This window comes from Pezoporus flaviventris, unplaced genomic scaffold (genome assembly GCF_033815535.1).
Source record: "Pezoporus flaviventris isolate CSIRO_AGI_PZ_B2104156 unplaced genomic scaffold, CSIRO_AGI_Pfla_v1 ptg000007l, whole genome shotgun sequence".
Classification (NCBI taxonomy): Eukaryota; Metazoa; Chordata; class Aves; order Psittaciformes; family Psittacidae; genus Pezoporus; species Pezoporus flaviventris.
The window spans coordinates 43465048-43489651 of record NW_026892555.1 but is presented as its reverse complement, the minus strand read 5'-3'; the positions used below and the strand labels follow the sequence as shown (position 1 = coordinate 43489651).

The following is a 24604-nucleotide window of genomic DNA, read 5'->3' as shown; positions in this document are numbered from 1 at the left end:
TATTTATTTTGGTTATCTCTACCAGTAGGTGTCATGATACAGCAACCTGTGAAAATTCTTGGTGTAGCAGGAGATAAAGTGGTTAAATAAACACTAATAATTACAGAATTTAATTTCAATTATTGGATGTCAGTGGCTAAAAGGGTGGTTCATTTTGCTAGATGCTTCCACCCAGATATTTTCTCCTTGTTTTGTAAAATCTCCATCACTGCTCCAAAATGTTCTTTTTGGTGCCTGTGTGATGTACCCGTTTAGTTTGTTCCAGGAACAGTACCTGCCCTTCAGTGGGAGACACTAGTAATAGGGTGGGTAAGGGGCTGAGGAGTGACATCCTCTGAAAAAATTAATGATAACCTCTCCTTTGAAGGAAGAAATTCAAAATGAATGCCACATGCATTTGCTACACCTGAGAGCAGTATGCTTAGATGTTTTTGCCATGCATCAAAGCACATGGACATTCTTGTGATGATCCTGGTCTTAACCTTCTGTGAAAAGAAAATAAACCTAAAACCTATCTAGCGTGAGAGATTAATTAAAAGTGAAGGTAATATGTCAGGTAGTCCAACAGGAGCCTGGGCTAACTAAGATCATCCCCGTTCAATAATGTTGCTGTGCCCAACTGAAGTTTAAGTTCTAAATGTAAAAACATCATAGCAAAGTATGACTGTGACTCCATGTCGCACTTTTCGCGTGCTCTTCCCTCCTGCTAGGAAACAGAAAAATGCAATAAATAAGTGTGAAAGAATGTCATATTGATATCCACATGCCAGAGCAGGGTAAATGACCAAAGAGTGGGGGAAATATTTTATCATAGGCAAACCTGTGTTCACAGGCTGCTGCAAACTATAGCGTGACATGAGCTTTCTTTCAACTTCCCCATACCAAGCCTGCAGAGCAGCAGGCACACTCTGCTCTCACAGGTGTCCATGCAAGCTGAGGATACAAGTACCAGTTAGGGTGCCTAGTTTTCAAGCCCTTGCCTGTACAGACATGTTGCAATTTAGGAATAAACTGAAAACCCCAACCCTACAAACCCAGTAAAGAAGCCAAACAAAAGCATAAGAACAAACCCAGCATGAGGTTAACAAAGAACTATGGGAGTGTACAGGGTTAACCATGAGAAGTCCGTGAGTGATCTCTGTGGATTGGCTAAGGAACCGTGGACACTTCGTGATCAACCCAGACATCTTAGCCTTAGGAGATGGTGGCTATGAAGAATACAGCTGAGCAATGGACATGTGAGCCATCCCAGCTGTTTGGTCTTAGTCAAACTCTTAGTTAAGTTATAAGGCCTGAACTCAAGTTACCCAGGCTGCAAGGCCTAACCTTAGGTTACTAAAGGACAGCTATGTGCAGCGGAACAAGGAACTTGGCGTTTGCTCAAGGTTAACAAGATGCGGAAGCGGGATGGGAAAACTGTAAGATGTGTGCAAAAAGTAACAAATGGACAAGCTTTCAGCTAACCTATTGTCTACTTCGAAAATGTGTGGACAGCACTTTTGAGCTAATCAGAATCTATATTGGTTACATCAGCTGGTCCTATAAACTATAAAAGCTGTTGATGTGTGTGAATAAATTTGGCAATCGCTTGATCACATTGATCGTCTCTGCGTTGTCCGTGACTCCCGTGTCAACAGATCTCTAGTCAGGTAAGACTTGACAGACATCTTTAGCTCAGACTCACCAACTGCCCACATAGAAACTCTTCTGCACCTCTGACTTAGAGGGGCGGATCACCCAGGTCTCACTTGACTGTTGGATGTAACACAACACTGCAATAAGCACTGTCATCTGCAGAACAGAATCAAAACTGCTTAATTGTTAATAAAAGTTCCTTAGTTTGACAAGCGTGGGTTTTACACAGCGCACCTCCACCGTGTCGTACCATCATTCCTGAAGGAAATGAGACAAGATCACTACCTTATTTTGTTATCTCAAAATACTTTGTGAAGAAGTCCGGTCTCTGTTGAATTGAACAGTCAAATATTCATGAGAAGCAGCTACCTTCTTGTCACAAACAATAACCACTTCAGAAAGGTTTAACATTTATCAGTGCTCACGCTGAGTCTACTACTGAGCAACTAAGTATTACAGGTGAACATTAGCAAATGATCTAGCAGGTTTCAGGGGATGAACAAATCCAAACCAAATGCTTACCCTTTTTTGAATTGGAAGAGATCAGTCAGTAATGAAAAAGCTTCATCTTAGACCTGTGAGCTTTAAACAGCAACACATAGTCTGAACATTCAGTAAAGGCCTCCTAGTTCAGTTGTGATCACTAGAAGAACTATGATAGTGAGAGATGCCTTATCAGTCATCCTGATTTTGGCTGAGATAGAGCTTCCAGTAGCTTATATAGTTTTGGATTTAGGATGAGAATAATGTTGGCAACACACTGATGTTTTAGTTTTTGCTAAGCACTGGTCGAGGTCTTTTCATCTCACACTACACCGCATCACTCTGCACTTCATCCAGGAATATGATGGGATTCTTTTAGCTGAATATCTTTCTTAATGTTTTTGTTGCAGTTACAGCTGAAATTGCACCTTGTCAAGGGCTTCCTGTTCATGAGGTCTGCCAAAGCCTGAACCACGTAAAGCTGTGGCTTAGATGAATGTTTCTCATTTTTCATGAAGGTTTTCTAAGTTGTTAGCCTGAGCCCTGCTGTTCAACAAGTGCCATCCCTTTTCCTGTTCAAGAGCAGCTCTGATTGACAGCTGCTATTCACAGCCTGGGAGAGAATCTGCAACTTTTGAACTCTAGGTAAGTCTTTCTAATAGTTCACTAACATAAATATAATGACCAAATCTCAACAAGTAAACAGTGCCCACACAAAATGTGTCAAGTCTTGACTCCAGTAACTCAAAACAAACAGATCTGGACCTGCAGAGTCCTTTCAGTCCTTTCCTTGGTGCTCATCAGGGCACCTAATGCCTTACTGATTTCTTTCCTTGTATTGTGTCATTCACACTGTATTAACATAACAATGACATCCTCTTATTGGTGAGGAGCAATAGAAGGCCAATGAAAAATCAGTATCCCTGTTAGTATTCTTATTCTCCCCTACAGAAATAAAAAAATAATAAAATGGCCTTTTATAGTGACTGGGATGGGCAGATGGCCTTAAGAAAGAAGATTAATTTTCACTTCTTTACCTCATGAAAAGTAGCAGCTAGCATGATGTACAAAGTGACAGCTAATAATCACATTTCTCTCTCGATTTCTTGACAATGGATTTCTCTTTGAAGTTCTAAAATACCACCCTGAACTCCCAGTGGCAGTGATACAAGAAGCTGCCACTGGAAGGTTTTCTAAACTACTACTGAAACACCCCCAAACTGCCCACAATACCTGAGCTATAGCATTTCAGAGATTTTCCACAAACTCTCCAGCCCAAAAATACTGGGAGTGCAATGACCAGCCAAAAGGCCACCAGGAATGAGAACTTTTCTATAGCATGATACGGTAATCATAACATCCCACTCCCATGCATGATGTAGTAATCTATCAAGACTTTGATAACTCTGGGATGCCATTCAGAGGGACCTTGGCAGGCTTGAGGAGTGGACCGGTGGGCACTTCATGAAGTTCAGCAAGGTATGTGCAATGTCCTGCAGGTGGGCCAGACAATCCCCAACATCGGTACAGACTGGGGCATGAATGGAGTGAGGGTGGAGAAGAACTTGAAGGCACCAGTGAATGAGAAACTGAACATGAGCCAGCAATATGAGCTTGCAGTCCAGAAAGCCAACCACATCTTGGACTGCATCAGAAAAAGGAGCGTGACCAGCAGGTCAAGGGAGGTAACTCTTCCCCTCTACTCCACTCTTGTGAGACCCCAACCTGCAGCTCTGGGGCCTCCAACACAAGAGGGATATGGACCTGCTCAGTCAGGTCCAGAGGAAGGCCGTGAAGATGATCAGAGGATTGGAGCACTTCTCCTATGAGCGCAGGCTGACAGAGCTGCAGTTGTAAAGTCTGAAAAGATTTTGGAGAGACTTCAATGCAGCCTTTCAAGATGTAAGACAGAAAGCAACGTTTTACGAAGGCCTTTAGTGACAGGACATGGGGCAGTGGGTTTAAACTGAAAGAGAGTAAATTTAGGTAGGATATAAGGCAGAATTTTTTTACAATACAGTGGCTGAGGCACTGGCACAGGTTGCCCAGAGAAGCTGTGGCTACCCCATCCCTGGCACTGTTTGAGGCCAGGCTGGACAGGGCTTTGAGCAACCTGGTCTAGTGGAAGGTGTCCCTGGGTGGCAGGGAGTTGGAACTAGATGATTTTAGGGTCCCTTCCAACCCAAACCATTCTTTGACTCTAGGATTCTACCAGGATCTAAGTGCTTTGGTGTTTGAACCACTAAACTGTGATTTTAATCATGTGGGATTTTCTTTTTTTTTTTTAATTGAGTTTGATTTCAAGCTCTTCAGCAGCAGCATTTTAAGGTAACAAAGAAATTGGTAGGGAGAATACACAGGGTGTGCTGCCTTCTTTGATACATTAGTCCAAAGAAGGGGGTGGCTATATACTATGGAAATTTCCACACATAGCAGAGGAAATCTGGACTCCATATGCTGTAAACAAACACTATTAGTAAGTTCTTGAAAAGGAGCAATCCTATGATTTTGTACAGTGAGACTACTAAAGTTTTCCAAATGTGGACTGCGACAGTTTGTTGGATATTAAAGATTTATATTAAATCTATAGGTTTTTGCTTGCTTTTTCTTTGTGGTTTAATGTGAAAAGACAAGAAGAAGACTCAAAAAAGACATTAAAAAAAAATAATACCCTGTGCCTTTAATTGTTAGAGAACAGATCTGCAAGTGAAGCGTGCCTGTAGCTTGTCATTTTCAAGTATCAGCGGTAGCAAATGAACGCTGATAAGGCTTCCTGCTGGCTAGGGCAGTAAGAGCTTTTCTCAGCTAGAAGCTATTTCTCCGCACAGCAAATCTTTCCCGCCCTGCTACAGAATATGAGAAGAAATAAATAGGTCAAGCTTGTGGTGCTGAAGCACTCTGAGTGTGCATCTGCAAATAAATTAATTTAAAACAGTTGAACAGAGACATGTCTGAAAAACTAATAATACTCACCCTTTCTCGTTTTTCCACTTTCCCCTAGTGCTTTTCCTGCTATGAGTTCTTCGCTGTATTGTGACTGAGTGTAAAAACCCAAACCAACACCAAGAAGTGATTAGTAACCCTACAACAACAAAGCAGCAGCCTTGCAGGAAAAATGGTCTGATTTAAGCTTCCAGGGGAGCATTAGGGAAAAATTAGATTAAAATTATTTTCTAGAAAACCTTGAAAACATTGAACCACCATTTATTTCTAATTGGTACCTGTGGTCTACCCCGCTGCTGAGTCAACAGTTGTCTTGCCTCTCAGGGAAAACAAGGACAATCCTATCTATGTGCAATTGGTAGACTGGATCCTTCTCCCAGATCTCCTTATACCGTGATTTTATAGCTGGCTTACTTCAGCAAAGGTGTACTTACAAAAACAAATTATATACCTATAGTCACAATAATTAGAATGCTTTTCCATCGTGTTTCCACACATTATCAGGAAAGAGAACAAAACACTTTGCAGAAAATATTTTTCTCCACGCTCAGAGAAATGAACTGAATTAGGTGGCACAACACAAAGTTTCTATTCATAAAGCAGTTGTTAATCTTACAGCCTTTACAGCCCCTTTGTGCTCCTTTTTTCAGTGGTGAAAAGAGATTGAAGCAAGTTATTTGGGTTAGAGTAAAAAGCCATTTCTGCACCACCATTTGATCCAGTCCTTAGGACAGCTTAGCAGAAAAAGAGAACCTTGGTTTTGGCACACCTGGAGTGCACTTTACTGGGGCAGGGCACTTCTTTGTTCATTCTTCACTTATTAAACTTTTCCTCACTTTTGTCCTTCCAGTCCTTCCCCTATGCCACTGTGGGGAGTAAGTGACAGGGTGGGTGTTACCTGCCAGCCAGGGACAACCCATCACAGCCTCAAATGGTTGTAGGTCCTGGATGCGCATTTAGAGAGCATTGCTATATGCCTGTTCTATTCTTCTGGTCTGCTATACCTGATACCTCTTTAACTTTTATTTATTATCAGAGACAGACTAAGAGGCTGTGAACAATTGGTCTTGTCCAGTAGAGCCATTTCATATTCTTACATTACTAAAACTTACTCCAGTCACCACCTGTGCACTATTGCTTGATTTCTGCTGTTATTTCACAATTCTTTCTCATGCGCTGGTAACTGTTTTTCAATAGTGGTTGGAGTCAGGGCCAAATCCTGATTCCAGGATCAACTGAGATCAGCTTTTATTTATATAGAAAAACATATGTCTTCCTTATGAATGCCTTACAAGCCATTCAAAGCCAAATTCAGAGGAGTTTTAACAAATGTATGGGAAGTTTTTAACACAGTGCTAGGAACTTGGGAGAAATCAAATAATTGTTCCTCATTTCAATGGAGTTTTACCAACAAAACTTACCTGCACTTAAACTGTATTCAGCAGGGAATCAGGTCATTACAGCAAAAAATATCCAACCCCTTTAGTAGAAATCTGGTTTCCAATTAGTTTTATAGCTGTGGTCATGTACATGTTCATCTGCTTCTCCTCAGTCAGAAAATTCATTCTCCATACAGCTCCAGATAGCTTTTGAAGTGTCAAATACTTGCTAACCTATGCATTGTCCTTCTGTAGCTTTAGATCCTCACCGTGGCCGACACAGTGGTGCTCTCCTTCGATGACAGGCAGCAAGTTGCCAATCTGAATAAAACCTTTTGACTCCAAATCTCTTTTTACATGTTCTGACTCCAGTTTCCCAGCTGGCATCAAAAGCAGTGAACGCATTTTGTTAGTTGCTACACTGGCTGGAATTTCCACTCCCACAGCCCAAGGTTCCGTTTAAAGATATTACCCAAAGTTCCTTGCCCTAACAATGACATCTACCCTGGAAATCATGGAGAGAAGAATGGGTAAATGACTCCTCTTACCAGTGTGGATGCAAGCCTAAAGAGACACAACTCACTGAGAAAATGGTCAAGTTTGGTACTTCAGTCTGGGTGGGAATGTAGGGACACTATATGACACTCTCCCACCATCCCTCTCTTTCCAGAAACTCACTGAAATCTGAAGGTCTTCTAGGGCCACTCTCAAGGAAACTCCAGGATCATTGGAGACTTGAGGCTATCTCAAGGAAGACCAACACCTGCCAGTCTGCACTGACAAGGTTCTGTAGGAGACATCCATCAACCTGAAGTACGAACTGGATAAAGATATTGAATATAAGGATAATGATTTTCTGTAGGCAGCCTTTAGCAGTCATACTCAGCCTTAAAACAGCCTTACCCTAACAGCACTATGTAGGCTGAGGTGACCAGCCAGTCATTACTGAAGATGTGGACAAGAGAAAGAAATAAGTTTGAAGTTATTTCTGGATACCTGACTCAGTCTACAGCTGTTGCAAGATCTTCTCCACCTGTGCCTGTACTACCCTAGCATGTCCAAAGCAGGCAGAAAGTAGGTGGCTCTGAGACCTATGCAGCATCTAAGAGGGCAAATTTATTTGTGAGGCTTAGTTCTAGATTTGCACACATAAAGGTAGACTGAGATTTACAGTCTTTCCTTCACTGGTAAGTCAGAACTTCAGTACCCTCTTAGAAAAAAGGGAAGTTAAAACTGTAGTTCAGTCTATGATCCATTCCAAAGAATAGATTAATAAGTCCAGTGGAAACAACTATAGAGTAAAAACCCCATCAGTATGCTGGTATTCGGAATACATAAACTACTTGAGGACTCAAAGCTAAGCATCTGCATGAGCCTTCAGAGAAGGAGGTCTGTTGCTCCTATAATTGAAGAAGGCCCTAAGTGTTTCAGAGAAGGCAGCCAGAAGAGGATATTTGTGCCATAGAAGACATGCTTGGAGAGCTATCAAAGTAGGCTGGGGGTGGAGCAGTAAAACCAGGAGACTAGCCATAGGCCTTGAAGATCATATGGTGACCCTCAACTTTCCTACTTCTTCCTCAAAAGGAGTAATTGGGGAAGATCAAAGAGGAGCCAGAGGGTAGAATGCTGAAGTAAATCTTTTTAACATCCTCTAGCCTTTTGTTCTTACCTGAATTTAGCAAGACAGTGCATCTGCCCAGCTGAGAGTCATGCCTGGCTGGCTGAATAGCCTCTTACACAAACTGCTGGTTGCTGCTCACTTGGCAATTTGAGGCACACTGCCCTGAACAACAGCACTAATGAAACTTTGAAACCTAGACACAGTTACCATTCTTCTCTGTGGAAGATGCATGCCAGAGCTTTTCTTTGGATGAGGCCAAGATAGTGACCTGGCACAAGTCACTGTGACCTGGCACAAGTGACCTGGCGTGCCAGAAATAGAAGAAGCTGTAGATACTTGAAAGTGGATGGGAGAAAAAAGGCACTTAGCTCCTAACAGGCTTTTGAGTGCCTTGTGACACAAAAGCTGAGACAACTACACATCTATAGCAGAGACAAGATACAGGATTTCACAAGAGTGAGAAGATGGTGAGAAGAGATCTCTCAAGTGATAGGCAGCAACTAGTAAGAATTCACAACAATGTTCTCATATCCAAGAATAAGTGCCTTTAAAAAGACATCCACTAGGTTTTTAAGAATAAATGGAGAGTGGCAAAAAGTTTTTGCCTCCAATTATAAAATGCTAGTGACTCGGATCTCATGATTTATTGACCACTTACTTCTGGCTCCTACTGATCAAATTCTTCATTAATGTAAAGTTGCAGCTAGATCAGGCTACTGGATTTACTCAATAATTTTAAGATATGAAGTTTGGGTGTCTGCATGGATTGGGCTGGAAGGCCCTTCTTCCTGCTTAAAGACAATAACATTTAGAGCTTTAAATGCTACGTCAAGTTAAATGTTATAATGTTTCACAATCATGTATTTAAACACAGAAATCTGTTTATTTACCCAAACAAAACAGAGGAAATGATTCCAGCCCTCAGGTTTTGAATTCTCATTTAAATATGTGAACATCAGTCCACAACTTAGAGATGTTTGTGTATCTATGTACCTCCAAAATACTCATATTTCATAGGCTTTTTCACATTAATATTCACCAACAGTATCACAAAAGTTCTTTTTCTTTTACATAACTGTAAGCAACAGTAATTCTAGAAACACTAGAGAAAAAAAAGCATAGCAATGTCCACAGTTACAAGAAAAAGTGCACATTACTTGGTCACAATCACAGTCATTACTTGGAAAACTATATGTAACAAGTAGATATAAAATATCACTGATGCCTTAAACTCATTGTCAAAAACGGAATTACATAAAATTTTGTACATGAAATAAGGCAAATTTAGGAATGCACAAGAAACTTGTTATTCAACAAAAGCTAAACAACAGAACAGATAGTACAGTAAGCATAAACTAAAGTACTTTTTTCTATATACTTAAAAATAAGCCTGCCGTAGTGCACAAAGAAAACACCATTAATGTGTAATCAATATTATAAAATAAGAAATAGAGGGGTTGGGAAGAGTGGGGAAGGGGAGAGAAGAGTTTTATTATAGTTGCAGCTGCATCCATTTACAGTTTTGTACATGTTTTAGCTAGGCCTGGGAATTATACAAATCATACCAGAAGTGTCAATGAACTTCCTTGGTAAGAATTTTGTTTAAATTAAGGAAAAGAAAATAAATACACACAGAGTGCAAATTTTCAGATTGTCACTTGCAACCTCTTAACATTCATCATCTACATCCAATCACAACTAGAGGGACTTGTATAGGACAGCAGCAGTGATCATGGAGTTAGATGAGCTCACCGTAAGAAATCAGTTTCTCTTTTTTTTATTTCTCAATGATATGTCTTTTTTTAAAAAAACCCTCAACTCTTTATTAATTGCTAATAAAGCTGCAATATATTACAGAATGGAGTTGAGAATGGTATGAATGCAGGAAATGCATGCTTCCTTTGGAAGGTATTCCATAGATGAGAATTTACAGTACACGGGGGAAGAATTATCCAGCATCAAGAGTTACTTGTTGTAGAAAGAATATGAAGCTGGGGAGAAGGGCACAGTCAGGGGTTCAAGAGAGGAAGGGGGGACTTAAAATAGCTCCTCAAAACATTTTCAGGACCAGTGAAAAAGTTTACCAAAGTAAAAATGAAAAATCTTGAATGAAAACAAAAATCTCTCGTTTTGTTTTTTATAAAAATTACATTTTTTTAAAATACAAGATCCTTTTAATTGCAATTGTGCCCTGTAGCAACAGGACATTTGGCAACGTTTTGCCATATACTGCAGCTTTAAGTCCAATGAGTCAGTATCACATTCCACTAATATTGCACTTGGATCTTGAACCATATATTTTTAAACCATCACAGCATCTTCTGTTTCCTCCACTTGTTAGAACGAGTTAATTTCTAGCCACTTTTTCGATATTTATGCTGACACACTAAAACAAAAGCAATAGGCTGGACACAGTAAAGTACCTCGGCAGTACCAGAGGTCGAAGTTCACTTGAAGCACCTTAACACATCACTTTATGGATCAAGAACAGTGTGGCATTATGGTAATTAACTCTCCTAAAAGACTGTGCAGTAACTGAAGTGTGTGCTCTGGGAAATCAAAATGTCATTAGTGGAAACTCTGAGATAAGACCAGGCCAGTGTGAAGGTCACATGACTCAGTTCTGCTGCAAAATAAGGTTTTCCAGTTCATCTGCAGAACGCAATAAAAATGCGGCTGATTCTCGATACCCTGCCACAAGCTGCCTCACTGCATTTATTTCAGTCGGACTCAGCTGGGGTCTAGAGCTTGAACTACTGGAGGATCCAGAGCTGGTTGCTAACTGCCTCTTCATACTGAGATCTGTTGGACCTGCAGATAACAAAGGAAAAGAAAAGAAGCTTCAGATCTGCTGCCAGAGATGTTTCACAGGTTTGTCGCTACGAATGCAGAGTAGCAAAATCTGCTCTCTGCTGGGTGCCAGTGAGAAGTAGCAGAAACAAGCAAAAACTGCCTTGTTGCCTTGACAGAAATCACAGCAATTTATAATTACATACGACAAAGACCCTTTAAGTTCTACTTACATAATATGAGGGCCAAGTCCACAGTCCACAGAAAATTATCCTCTGGGGGGTATCCCAACAGAGTAAGTAAGCCACTTGCAGCCCAACACTGCCCTGGGATCTGATGCTGGTGAGCAGGCAGAAGGTTCACCTCCTGTGCCTCCCCCAGCTCCAGCTGCCATTGTAGCCTTCATGGCAAGCTGCACACTTGCAGTTTTTTATCACAGAATACCAAACTTATGTTCTCCCAATTATCTATTCTCACATTTTGTGCTTCAATCAGCATGCAGCCAGACTGTGAATCCCTTACAGATGCAGATAAATGGTCATTCACTTGACTAGCCCTGACACCATGTGATTGCTTATATAAATAGCTGGACATGAACGAGATTAGGCTGGCGACAATCTGGCTGCCTCAGTGAGGGGTACACTATCAACCTGCGGGGGCTGCATACAACTGGCAATATGTTGCAAGAATCGTGTAAGGCCTGATCACTGACAAGAGAATCTGCAGCAATCACCGTGTTGCATTGGCAGCTTATACGAATATACTTAGATCATTTCATCAAAGAATATTCACAAGAGCATGCATGCTGCAGAAGACAGCACTCCTGAGAGCAGTCTGCAGGTTACTGTGATGGGCAAAAACGTCTGCCATTATGCATTTTGGCTTTGTGTGGAATTTCCCTGTTTGACTATAGTTAATAATCAGCTAAGATATATCACACTTTGATGAGATGCTTCCATTTTCCACTTAACATAATACATTTTTTACTTCCTGGAGTGTAAATTTGGACAGGTAGAATTGGACTGAGGACTTTTTTAAACATAGAAGGATACAGGTGGCAAGTGTGCCTATCAAGCAGCTTAGAATGTGCAAATGATTAAAAATATGACTCGTTCATTTTGACAGTGTAGCAGATCTATACTTTTGGCATGCAGAAGATCAGACTAGCCTGATCTTCATCTTAATACTCTCCTAGAAATTGGGATCAAGTTATCCAAAGCAATGTATCTTGCTTTCCAATGAGAAAAATGTCACTGTTCAATTTCACCTGACAATGTATGTCAATGCCAAGGATTTCTCAGCACTGGCTCACCGGATGGACCTTGCTTCCTAAGAAGACTGTAATAATCTTAAAATTTAGCATCTTCGACTGCAGAATACAGAACACACCAATTCATACTGTAGAGGTTCTCCTAAATAACCACACCAAAATCACAAGATTCAAAACCAGACTCACTACCTTAAGCACTAATGGAAAGAGATGTACTGATTTCCAGAAGCTGAAGATCTGGTCATAAACCTTTTTCTGTCTTTTATGCTTATGCAGAGATGGTGCAGATGACAAAGAATGTAGAGATTGCCATATCCCCACACTCACCAAAGTTAATGAAAATCTCCTCTTGAGTGAATGAAAGCAGGGCTGGGACTATGAAGAGAAAATTCTCAAACAGACAGGGTCCTATTAGATCTTATTTCCTACTACGCAACTAGCGTGAACAGCACTTAGCCTTACAACTGTATTATCCAGTTTTAAACAGGCATAAATGAACTGACTTTTAAATGACTTCCAGTGTACAAAGCATAAATAAAAGGACAATTAGTTCAGTGAATTTGTTTCACTGTGACCTCATGCTGCAGGGAAACAATCACAGTGTAAAGAAGCTCAGAGGATATTTCCAAGTAAAATCTTAGCACAGAGAAGGGTATACAAATCATAAAGCCAGCTGGATTGAATGGTTGTAAGAAGCCATTAAAGACTTCTATATTTATTGAGGTGGTAGTGAAAAATCTACCACTGACATATTGAGGGCATTGTGCTCCATATGAACCTACTTTAACTTTTATGTTCTTTCCTTGACTCTCATTCATGTCACAGCCAAAACCACACAAACAATATATGGCAGAACAGAGCTCCTGCAGCAAGGCATGTCTTTTTCTGAGACAAAACTGAAAGGCTTTTCTCATTGGTAATCCAGATTTTTAAGTGATTGAATAAATTTTATAATATTATTTCGCTCATAAGAGGAAAATACATAGAAATGTGTTTGTTTACACCTCTGAGGTTTTCCTTACAAAAATTGATGACACAAAGTAAAAGCACCACTCTGAAAAGAAAACTAGGAGAAGACCAGATGTCCAGCACACATAAATCAGCATAACTCCTCACAAGTCCATAGGATCACAGTGGTTTACACAAACAGAAGATCCGGCTCTATATTCCTAGATGTCTGGATTAACTATCATGAGAGAAGTTTTTTAACTGTTCTGAATATGTATCTTCAAATCCCTGAAGATACTGGAAACAAAGATTGAGGAAGTGCAAATCTGCAGTCTGCATAAACAAGGAACCATCAGGACTCAGGATTCCTGTTGGTCTGGAAGACTTCTTTCTTATACAGTTTTCTTATACACAAAGGAAATAAGAAATCTTGGATTTTAACTTACCCCAGCTCCTTCAAGCTACTTGATATCTGTTTTCTTTCTATATACTATGAAAATAGGATGTTACTTTACTCCCCGACTCCTGTCTTGTATTTAAAAAGTCACAGTGCTGTCCTCCTTCCCCTCAAATAAAAGCCTTCTGAGCAAAAAAAGCAAAGAAATCCACACACAGAGAAGAGTGTTCATGGCTATGGTTTCAGGACAGTCAGTACACTCATGCCTTTTCAGGAAAGGAAGCTACATATGCTGGCAGAAAGCTGAACAGAAAGAGAACAAACCATGTTCGATGTAAGGATAAGGATTTTAGTTATTTTAATTATGTTATGCGACCCCCTACACCTCACTTCCAAAGCTTGTCTATGACAACTCAAGCTTTATTTCTGGAAGAATACTCTAAGTCACAGGCTAGGCCCTGGATGTATTACACTGGTCTCATCTTTTAATTGCTGTGCTAGACACTCACTCACAGTGCTATTGATTCTTAATTGCTGTCTAGGCAGCTATATGCTAAAAATGCTATCAGTTATCTGTAGCTTCATCAGTCATACCTGGTCATTCAGAAAATAAGGAATAAATACATCTTATGCTTAGAGTGTAGATTTTTCCTGTGTAATTTTATGCAAATCAGCTATTGAAAAGTGGGAACCTAAATATTACTCAGAAATATCTACCACATTTCTTTACCTAGACAAATAAATCCAGCTGATTCTGGATATTCTGAAGTCTTCAAATAGCTGGTTAAAGTAGACACTTCATGTACCTACGTACCTCTATCTCCAGAAGCCATCACTATGGATGACTAAATCTGGAGAAAACTGAACAGCTTTGTCATCATTTCTTTTAATAACCATCCCCACTTTTAATAGAACTATTCCCTTAGTTTATTTGACATTATTTAGTAAGCTGCCAGTCTTCACAGGAACAAGGAAGTGTATCCTCGTACAGAGGGAAAACTGTACTTTTCCAATGAATTTTGCAGTGTTAGGCTCCTTCAAGGTGACACTGCACATTTTAGCATACAGCTTCCTAACCTGGAGTACTTCAGGACAATTAAAAATCATGACTGCAAACATTGTCAGGTTCCACAGTGTCTGTGTTCAAGCAAAGATTCAGCACATATCATAGAGATGAAGAGAGGATACTTTATTTATTTCTCTTAGTGCATACTATTATAACTGATGATTGTCACCTCCCACGTTTTTATGAGAGCACAACATTCTCTTAAGCAGTAGGTTTAACAAACTACGGAGACAGATCCTTTCTTTTATATTCTTTCAGAAAACTGAAGCATTGTTCTTTGCCTCTTGGAAGGCCACCTGATTGACACTTCAACATGGTAATATTTTCAATTTGCCACCTCAGTCCAGTTACATAGACCTGATTGCCCTTGTGAAATGAAACTGTTCTTTTTGGAACAACATCAAGCTGAATATGAAAACTCTGAAAACCTACTCTTAATGTGCTAGACAGTCATTTATCAAATTAGCTGCTTGGAATACCTAAAATTAAATACACTGCAGGACAAATGTCTTTTCTGTAAATTACAAGACTTAAGTGGAAGTAGTTATTGCCTCATGCATTACACATCAGCAACAAGATTTATGTCAAATTCCAAAATATGGGTCAGATGTGGACGTGCTGTTACTGATTGCTCAGACAGTATCGACTGTCTCAGCAAAAATCCCTTAAGAATTGTGTGTTGTCACTGGGTAGCTACCAATCTTATAATTAACAGCTCCTGAGAATAATAAATGTGTCAGTGACTCTCAAAATTGTTATAACTATTGCAGATATTAATTTAGAATAACAAAAATAATTTTTAAAAGTTAGATGTGCTTAAGCAGCCATGCTTCTACATTCTCATTAATAGGTGAGCAACCTTTTTCATCAGTGAAGATGGAAAAAGCAGTGGCGCTTCATTATAGAAAAATACATTTGCCCATGCCTTGAAATCTTTCTTGCCCATCTTTTCTGTTGCACCTCTCCCCTTTTTTACCATGAGTGCTTCTAAAAGTATGCACTAGATTCTCACATACCCCAATAAAAATAAATAGAAACAGCTATCAAAGTATGTTACTTTTTCCAAATCAGATGTATTTATTATTGCAAGAATGTTTTATTGTGACATTATGCATCTGTCAATGTTTCTTTGCCTCCTGCCTTCAAATACAGAGCAGATGTGAGTAATACTATTGTTTGAAGTGCCAGAGCTCAGATCAAGAAAATAGGGACTAATGAATTGGATCTTTCAAGTTTCCTTCTCCCTTCTACACCTTTCCCTCTGGGAAACACACCTTCAGCTAAATTAGATAGCAGAAAAAACTGCTGCGTTGCCTGAGGAAAGAGATATGAAAACACAGAAATGTCTGAAAACACAGAAATTATCATGAATTTTCAACAATCATCAAGCACACTGGTTTGTGATGAAATGATTATGTACAGAAACAGTAATGTTTCCTCTCCACCATAGGAGATTAATTAGGTGGCATATACCTTCCTTGTTGTAATGGCTGTATCCTGAACTATGAACAAAGCTAGAAAAGTAGGATACTGCCCAATATATCCACAGACATTCCATCTCCATTTCTACGGTGCGAGCAGATTAATACTTGCATATACCATGTGTCTGATAATTTGAAGAGGAGGAGGGAAGGTGATGAGGAATGTAAGGATGAGTCTATTATAGAATTCAGCCAGCATTTCCCAGCAAGAAATTCCCATCTTTGCCACAACACTGGTCAAATGATTTAGCATCTCCTGAGCCCACATTTTGCCTTTGTAAATGGGACTAAATGCACTCTCCCAGGTTCCTAACTCTATCACCCCTGTTCTGCATTCCTTCATGCCCCAGGCGGCAGCTGTGTTGGAGCCTAGCTGTTTTGTCTCATCTCTTTCCACTTTGATGCCATTAGGGTAGGACTGAGAAGACAGGAGGCTGTGCAACAGTAGAGGTATAAAAAAGAGCTGGAGAGATCAACCACAGCAAAAAACTGTCAACCCCTACATTGCAGCTAGCCATGCTGCTGCACTGGTAACCCAGTCAGCACTTTAAGAATTAGCTTTATACTGTATATGCTCAGCTGGACTTCTTTTTTTTTCCCTAGTTTATCGCCAAGAAGCCTCTACTGATCATGCAAACACCAACATTTTACAGAAGGTTACAACCTCACCAAATCTGAGGCTGCAGAAATGAGGCATCCTCTTTACTGTCACATACAAAAGTGAAGAAGCACCACTCAGCAGCATCAGCTCCAGGAGCTTCCCCCAGCTCGTCTTCAGCAGGGCTGTGCCACATGAAGGGTCAGGAGGCAGAAGGACGAGAAGGCAGAAGGACCAGGAAGGCTGATTTGCTTGTGGTATGAACATATTCAGATTCGGTGGGAGGACTCACCTGAGCTGGAAGGGGACTGGACGTTTGTGGTGCCTGGGATGCAGTGCTGAGTTGCAGCTGTGGTGGAGGTAGGCTGCAGATCTGTGTAGAGAAACAGAGACACAACAGCTGCTTCCTCTTACCATGACATGAAGGCACGTTTTGCATGGCCGATCAGCCACTGAGTCTGAAACATCCTCTCTTTTTACACACACAAAGGGAAATGACTGACATTTCCACCTAGAAAACCAGGTAACGATGAAGAAACAACTTCACATCACAAATCCTGTCCACACTTCTTAGGGAAAACAGACTTCAGGAAAAGTGGCTATGGAGAGCAAGGCTCTGACAAGCCTGCCCTGACTTCAGAGTGCTGACAGCTGACAGTCAGCAGGAGAGGGTGGATGGCAACCCACTGGACAGAAACACATGGGGAGGTGGGGCGATTCCACGCTGTCAGGAGATGCTTAGACAGCATGCAGGGACTTCAACAGCTTCTGGCAACAGCAAGAGATTTTGCTCCTAACAGAACAGACTGCCTCTAATCCTCACCCTCCTGCCCTCAAGCTGGGCCATCCCTCCAAGCTTGGTCCAGGTGTGATGGAGCAGGTCCAGCTGAAGCCTTGGTGGCTGGCTACAAGCTGGCAAGCAAGTTTTGTTTGTACCCGCTGGGCTACCCCACCTTGTAGATTCTCCATTCAGTTCTGTAGCAGGAACTGCATTAGCCTTAAAAAGAGAGCCATGGAAATCCATCCTTCTCAAAGAACAGCCCTCTTCTAAGATTTATAAGAATCAAGGACAATGTACCCACAGGCTTCTCCCCAACCCACAGATTTCGTGGTGATGGGGTAAAGGTTTCCAGCCAAGCTGGCTTGGCCTAAAGGGTTTAACAGCAGGGGAAAAAAGAGACCTTGGTGCTATAAGCCCAAGCCTTTTCCTGCTGTGTTTTTTTTTCTGTCTACAATAAAGGAGGGGTCACTGTACAAGCTGTTGCATTCTGCTTGCTCATATTGAGCAGTCGCATGAAGGCTTGCCCCATACAGTTGTGTAAGGAACTAATTATGGTTCTATAATTAGCCATGTGAAAGGACATGCTGAGGACAGAAACACTGCAACAGCAGGCACAGAGAGGTCCCAGAGCCAGAGACACCAGAACAGCTGGGCAAGCAGATAGCTAAGGTGTGATCAGAGTAGGGATGAACTTTATGGGGGGAGGAAATAACCAAATTAATTGAGTCACAGTACAAAAAATACACGCATCAGTTGGAGTACTAAATAGGAGAGCTAACTAGGCACAGTCATTATATTACTTTGAGGGAAGGTCCAGAAAAAGACATTCAAGCATTGAGTTTTAGCTATCTTTTGCAACTTTTCCTTTTTTTTCTGCTTTAGCAGATACACAAAACCAGACCGTATTTGTTTATACACACATCCTGCCTGAGGTGTATATTTGTTTTTATTCTAGAACATTTGCAAACATGACAAGAACATTTCATGGGTTACTAAATTGAAAAGGAAATTCATTCTTATTTTTTTTTTTCTTAGGTCCTGAAAAAATTCACAAGCAAATATCCTATCCTCCAGAAGAGGAACTTATTAACCATCATAACAGCCTTGCATATCACACAGTATCACACAGTATGCTAGAGATTGGAAGGGACCTCGAAGGATCATCTAGTCCAATCCCCCTGCCGGAGCAGGAACACCTAGATAAGGTTACACAGGAATGTGTCCAGGTGAGTTTTGAATGTCTCCAGAGAAGGAGCCAACCTCCCTGGGCAGCCTGTTCCAGTGTTCCGTCACCCTCACTGAGAAGAAGTTTCTTCTCAAGTGTAAGTGGAACCTCTTGTGTTCCAGTTTGTACCCATTACCCCTTGTCCTATCATTGTTTGCCACTGAGTAGAGCCTGGCTCCATCCTCGCGACACTCCCCCTTTATATATTTATATACACTATTAAGGTCACCCCTCAGTCTCCTCTTCCCTAAACTATAGAGACCCAGCTCCCTCAGTCTTTCCTCATAAGGGAGATGTTCCACTCCCTTAATCATCTTAGTTGCCCTGTGCTGGACTCTCTCCAGCAGCTCCCTGTCCTTCTTGAACTGAGGGGCCCAGAACTGGACACAATATTCCAGATGCGGTCTCACCAGGGCAGAGTAGAGGGGAAGGAGGACCTCTCTCGACCTACTAACCACCCCCCTTCTAATACACCCCAGGATGCCATTGGACTTCTTGGCCACAAGGGCACAGTGTTGGCTCATGGTCATCCTGTTGTCCACTAGGACCCCCAGGTCCCTCTCCCCTACACTGCTCTCTAACAGGTCGTTTCCCAACCTATACTGGAACCTGGGGTTGTTCCTGCCCAGATGCAGGACTCTACACTTTCCCTTGTTATATTTCATCAAGTTATTCCCTGCCCAACTCTCCAGCCTGTCCAGGTCTCACTGGATGGCAGCACAGCCTTCTGGCGTGTCAGCCACTCCTCCCAGCTTAGCGTCATCAGCAAACTTGCTGATAGTACACTCAATTCCCTCATCTAAATCGTTGATGAATATATTAAATAATACTGGTCCCAGTACTGACCCTTGAGGCACTCCACTAGATAAAGGCCTCCAACTAGACTCCGCCCCATAGACTGATGCTGAGCATACCCAGCAATTCCCTATTTAGCCATGCAGGTCTCCTGGCCCTCTTCCTTGACTTCCTACGTGTCGGGATGCTCTGATCTTGAGCTCGGAAAAAGCAGTCCTTGAATGCCAACCAACTATCTTGGGCCCCTTTACCTTCAAGCAGCCTTGCCCATGGGATTTCCCCTAGCAATTGCTTGAAAAGGCCAAAGTTTGCCCTGCTAAAGTCCAGGGTTGCAATTCTACTTGCTATTCTACTGGTCCTACCACACAAGGTCCTGAATTCCACCATCTCGTGGTCGCTGCTACCAAGGCAGCCCTCAACCCTTACTGCTTCAACCAGACCCTCCTTGTTAGGAGTCTGTCGGGTGCACCAGGTTGGGGAGCGCCCTGGGGATATCCCTGATCCGGGCTCCAGGCAGACTACTATATGCTTGGAACAAGAGTCCCTGAAACAGTGTAACAACTGCAAACAACTGTCCTGTGAGGTCTGTCAAGAGGGCAATGAAATTTTCTAGTGCAAGTAGGAAAAGGCAAGCAAGAAGAAATGTTTGAGCCTATGTCAGTATGCAAACTGTAAGCATCCATTGGTCCCCAACGATGCTACCCAGGGAAATGCAGTGTCCTGCACAGTTCCCTGGCTGCATTAGCTGTGCAGCGTCTGGCAGTTCCTGAATAATCACTGTTTGTCCTGCAAAACCCATCTTGAGCTTTAATTGTGAAAAACCACTGAAGTCCTCCATGGTAAAGGTACAGAGAAAATGTTGCTTCTAAATCAGAAAGCAACACTAATTTACAATGCTGAATTTGTACCTTATTTTTTTTTTAAATTGCATGCTGAGGTGACATAGAATACTTTTGCCTAACCCCCCCAATTCACTGAAAAATGGGAGTTACGGAACTGTATCCTATTACAACAGGGTTGAAGGGAAGAACAAATACACAAAACAGTTGTGATTCCTCCCAGTTTGAGATTATGTAAAACAGGACAAATCTGATGGTTTCTGCTGACAACACATGGGGAGTTTAATGCTACTCTTAGTTGGGTAAAAGAACTAATATCAACTGTTTGCAGTGGGAACTGGCTCAGATCTTCTCTGACACAATGTAAAAGACAATTTTAAAGTTCTTGTTCATTTTTGCAAGAAATCAGATTTCCACAGCCTGTCTTACTCCTATGAAAATATTTGACCAGAGATCATATTCAGTACCTCATGTGTTTTTCATGCATATGGAAACCATTGTAATAATCATTCACTCTTTAAGTCAAAGACTTTTGACAACTAAAATATTATCTTTTTAAAGTCTTTTGAAAACTTAATGCAAATTATTCACATATCTTTGAGGGTTTTGGGATGTGGGGGGACGTGAGGAAGCAGACACAACTGAAGGTCATCAGGACACCACATACCAATAACTCCTCACAGGCTGCAGCTCTGATCGTGTTTTGAAAATTGCTTAGCATGTTGAATATAGAGGCTATAGCTGAACAATTACCATCTTGCCTATGTTAGCCCATGTACTGAAACAGCACTCTCCTCAGCCAGAGAGGGATCAGCCAGGACAAACCCCCAGGGATTTCCCTGTCCTCTGAGACATATTTTAAGTATGGTTCTTGGAAGCAAGAGAACATCAGGCTTCCAGAGTAATCACCTTTTGCTGACAGACAGACAATACCTTTGTTATCAGAATGGGCAAACCTTGTCCTTTGCTCTGAATTTGTATGAAATCAATGTGGGGGACTATTTCATACAAATAATACAATTCATTTACATTTGTTCATTACAAAATCTTGTGAATGTAAAAAGAAAGGAATGTTACCTAAATCAATGACACCGCTGGGTTTTTTTCAGAGGGTCATACAGCCTTGCAGTGACACATAATTACCTGCACCATTTTCAGTTTAGATTATAGATTGATAACGAAGGGAAAGAGCAGTTTTGGTAGGAGGCTTGCCAGGCTGGTCAAGGAGGCTTTAAACTAGATGTGTTGGGGGATGGGGGCATCATTCCATCCCAACACACCCAGTCAGTTGCCAGAACCTATAATAAGTGCTCGGAGCGATGTAGAGATATCCCAGCTTCTCCAGCCAAAGAGCCGGCTTCAGTTGGAGCTCGGCTCAGATGCCTTTATACAAATGCCCGTAGCATGGGGAACAAACAAGAGAATTAGAGATGTGTGCAAGTTTATGGGGGTATGATATAATAGGCATTACAGAAACATGGTGGGATGGCTCCTATGACTGGAATGTTGGAATGGAAGGTTACAGGCTCTTTAGGAAAGACAGGCCTGGCAGGCGGGGAGGGGGAATTGCCCTTTATGTTAGGGATGGCCTGGAGAGTAGGGAACTCTGTCTGGGGACAGGTGAGCAGTCAACAGAGAGTTTGTGCGTCAGGGTTAAAGGGAATATAGCTATGGGAGACATTACTGTGGGGATCTGTTACAGACCGCCTGACCAAGGAGAACCTGCGGATGAAGCACTCCACAGACAGATAGGGAAAGCCTCACACTCGCAGGCCCTTGTTCTCATGGGGGACTTCAACCACCCTGACATCTGTTGGAAGGACGGTACGGCCCGGCACAAGCAATCCAGGAGGCTCCTCGATTGTGTAGAAGACAACTTCCTTCTGCAAGTAATAGAGGAGCCGACAAGGAGAGGTGCCATGCTTGACCTCGTGCTCACCAACAGGGAAGGGCTCGTTGGAAATGTGACGCCCCAGGGCAGCCTTGGATGCAGCGATCATGAGGTGGTCGAATTTGAGATCCTCAGGACAGTGAGAAGAGCGTGCAGCAAGCTCACTGCCCTGGACTTCAAAAGAGCAGACTTTGGCCTCTTCAGGAACCTGCTTCGGAAGGTTCCATGGGATACAGCCCTAGAGGGCAGGGGGGCCCAAGACTCTTGGTTGATATTCAAGGATCACCTGCTACAAGCTCAGGAGTGTTGCATCCCAACCAGAAGGAAGTGCAGCAGGAGGGCCAGGAGACCTCCTTGGATGGATAAGGAGCTCCTGAGGAAAATTCAAATGAAAAAAGAGGCTTATAATAAGTGGAAGCACGGACAGGTGGCATGGGAAGAGTACAGGGATGCTGTCCAGGAAATTATGAACCAGGTTAGGAAAGCTAAGGCCCAGTTAGAATTAAACTTAGCTAGAGGTATTAAAGATAACAGGAAGGGATTCTGCAAGTACATAGCAAGTAAAAAACAGACTAGGGAGAATGTAGGCCCCCTCAGGAAGCTCTCGGGAGAACTGGCTACACGGGATTTGGAGAAGGCTGAGGTTCTGAATGACTTCTTTGCCTCGGTCTTCACTGGCAAAGGCTCTGACCAAATCACCCAAATCTTGGAAGGCAGATACAGGGACTGTGAGAATGAAGACCTTGGGCCCACTGTAGGAGAGGAACTGGTTCGAGACCATCTTAAAAATCTGAATGTGCACAAGTCCGTGGGTCCTGATGAAATCCATCCGCGGGTCCTGAAGGAGCTGGCAAATGAAGTTGCTAAGCCGCTGTCCATCATATTTGAAAAATCATGGCAGTCAGGTGAAGTTCCTGATGACTGGAAAAAGGGAAATATAACCCCCATTTTCAAGAAGGGGAAAATGGATGACCCGGGGAATTACAGACCAGTCAGTGTCAGCTCTGTGCCTGGCAAAATCTTGGAGCAGATTCTCCTGGATGGCATGCTAAGGCACATGAAAATCAACAAGGTGCTTGGTGACAGCCAGCATGGCTTCACTAAGGGGAAATCCTGCCTGACCAATTTGGTGGCCTTCTATGATGGGGCTACAGAACTGATGGACAGGGGTAAAGCAGTTGATGTCATCTACCTGGACTTGTGTAAAGCGTTCGACACTGTCCCACACGACATCCTTCTCTCTAAATTGGAGAGACATCAATTTGAATGATGGACCACTTGGTGGATAAAGAACTGGCTGGATGGCCGCATGCAAAGAGTTGTGGTCAATGGCTCAGTGTCCAGCTGGAGACCAGTAACGAGTGGTGTCCCTCAGGGATCGGTGTTGGGACCGGTCTTGCTCAACATCTTTGTCTCTGACATGGACAGTGGGATTGAGTGTGCCCTCAGCAAGTTTGCCGATGACACCAAGCTGTGTGGTTGGGTTGATACCCTGGAGGGAAGGAATGCCATCCAGAGGGACCTGGACACACTTGTGAGGTGGGCTGATGCCAACCTCATGAAGTTTAACCATGCCAAGTGCAAGGTCCTACACCTGGGTGGGAGCAATCCCAGGCACAGCTACAGGTTGGGCAGAGAAGAGATTCAGAGCATCCCTGCGGAGAAGGACTTGGGGGTGCTGGTCGATGAGAAAATGAACATGAGCCAGCAGTGTGCGCCTGCAGCCCAGAAAGCCAACCATATCCTGGGCTGCATCAAATGGAGCGTGATCAGCAGGCCGAAGGAGGTGATCCTGCCCCTTGTGATCTCTTCTGAGACCTCACCTGCAGTATTGTGTGCAGTTCTGGTGTCCTCAACATAAAAAGGACATGGAACCGTTGGAACAAGTCCAGAGGAGGGCTACAGGGATGATCAGGGGACTGGAGCACCTCCCATATGAAGACAGGCTGAGGAAGTTGGGGCTGTTCAGCCTGGAGAAGAGAAGGATGCGTGGAGACCTCATAGCAGCCTTCCAGTATCTGAAGGAGGCCTATAGGGATGCTGGAGAGGGACTCTTCATTAAGGACTGTAGTGATAGGTCAAGGGGTAATGGGTTAAAACTTAAACAGGGGAAGTTTAGGTTGGATATAAGGAGGAAATTCTTTCCTGTTAGGGTGGTGAGGCACTGGAATAGGTTGCCCAGGGAGGTTGTGAATGCTCCATCCTTGGCAGTGTTCAAGACCAGGTTGGACGAGGCCTTGGGTGATATGTTTTAGCGTAAGGTGTCCCTGCCCACGCCATGGGGTTTGGAACTAGATGATCTCAAGGTCCTTTCCAACCCTAACTATTCTATGATTCTATGATTCTATGATTCGATGCTGGTTTCTCATTTAACACTTGGTATGCCAGATCCTTATCTGCAGTAAATTAAAGTAGCTAGAGAGATCATGTGAGAAATCTAGGTCAATTCATTTATGTTACAA

At 42.4% G+C, this 24604-nt stretch overlaps 1 protein-coding gene across 6 annotated transcripts in view; it reads right to left on the bottom strand.

Moving 5' to 3' along the window:
- Positions 1-8924: 8924 nt before the first annotated feature.
- The window catches only part of NOL4 (nucleolar protein 4), a 203208-nt gene continuing 187528 nt past the window's right edge, over positions 8925-24604 (bottom strand). For 5 of the 6 annotated variants that reach the window (XM_061448563.1, XM_061448566.1, XM_061448564.1 and 2 more), the window contains 2 exons: positions 16904-16984; positions 8925-10872 (listed from right to left, as the gene is read on the bottom strand). In XM_061448563.1, the coding sequence (XP_061304547.1) occupies positions 10679-10872; positions 16904-16984 (275 nt within the window). In that variant the 3' untranslated portion in view covers positions 8925-10678. Of the gene's footprint in view, positions 10873-14735; positions 15847-16903; positions 16985-24604 lie in introns of those variants that run through there. The other variant, XM_061448565.1, reaches the window with a different exon arrangement.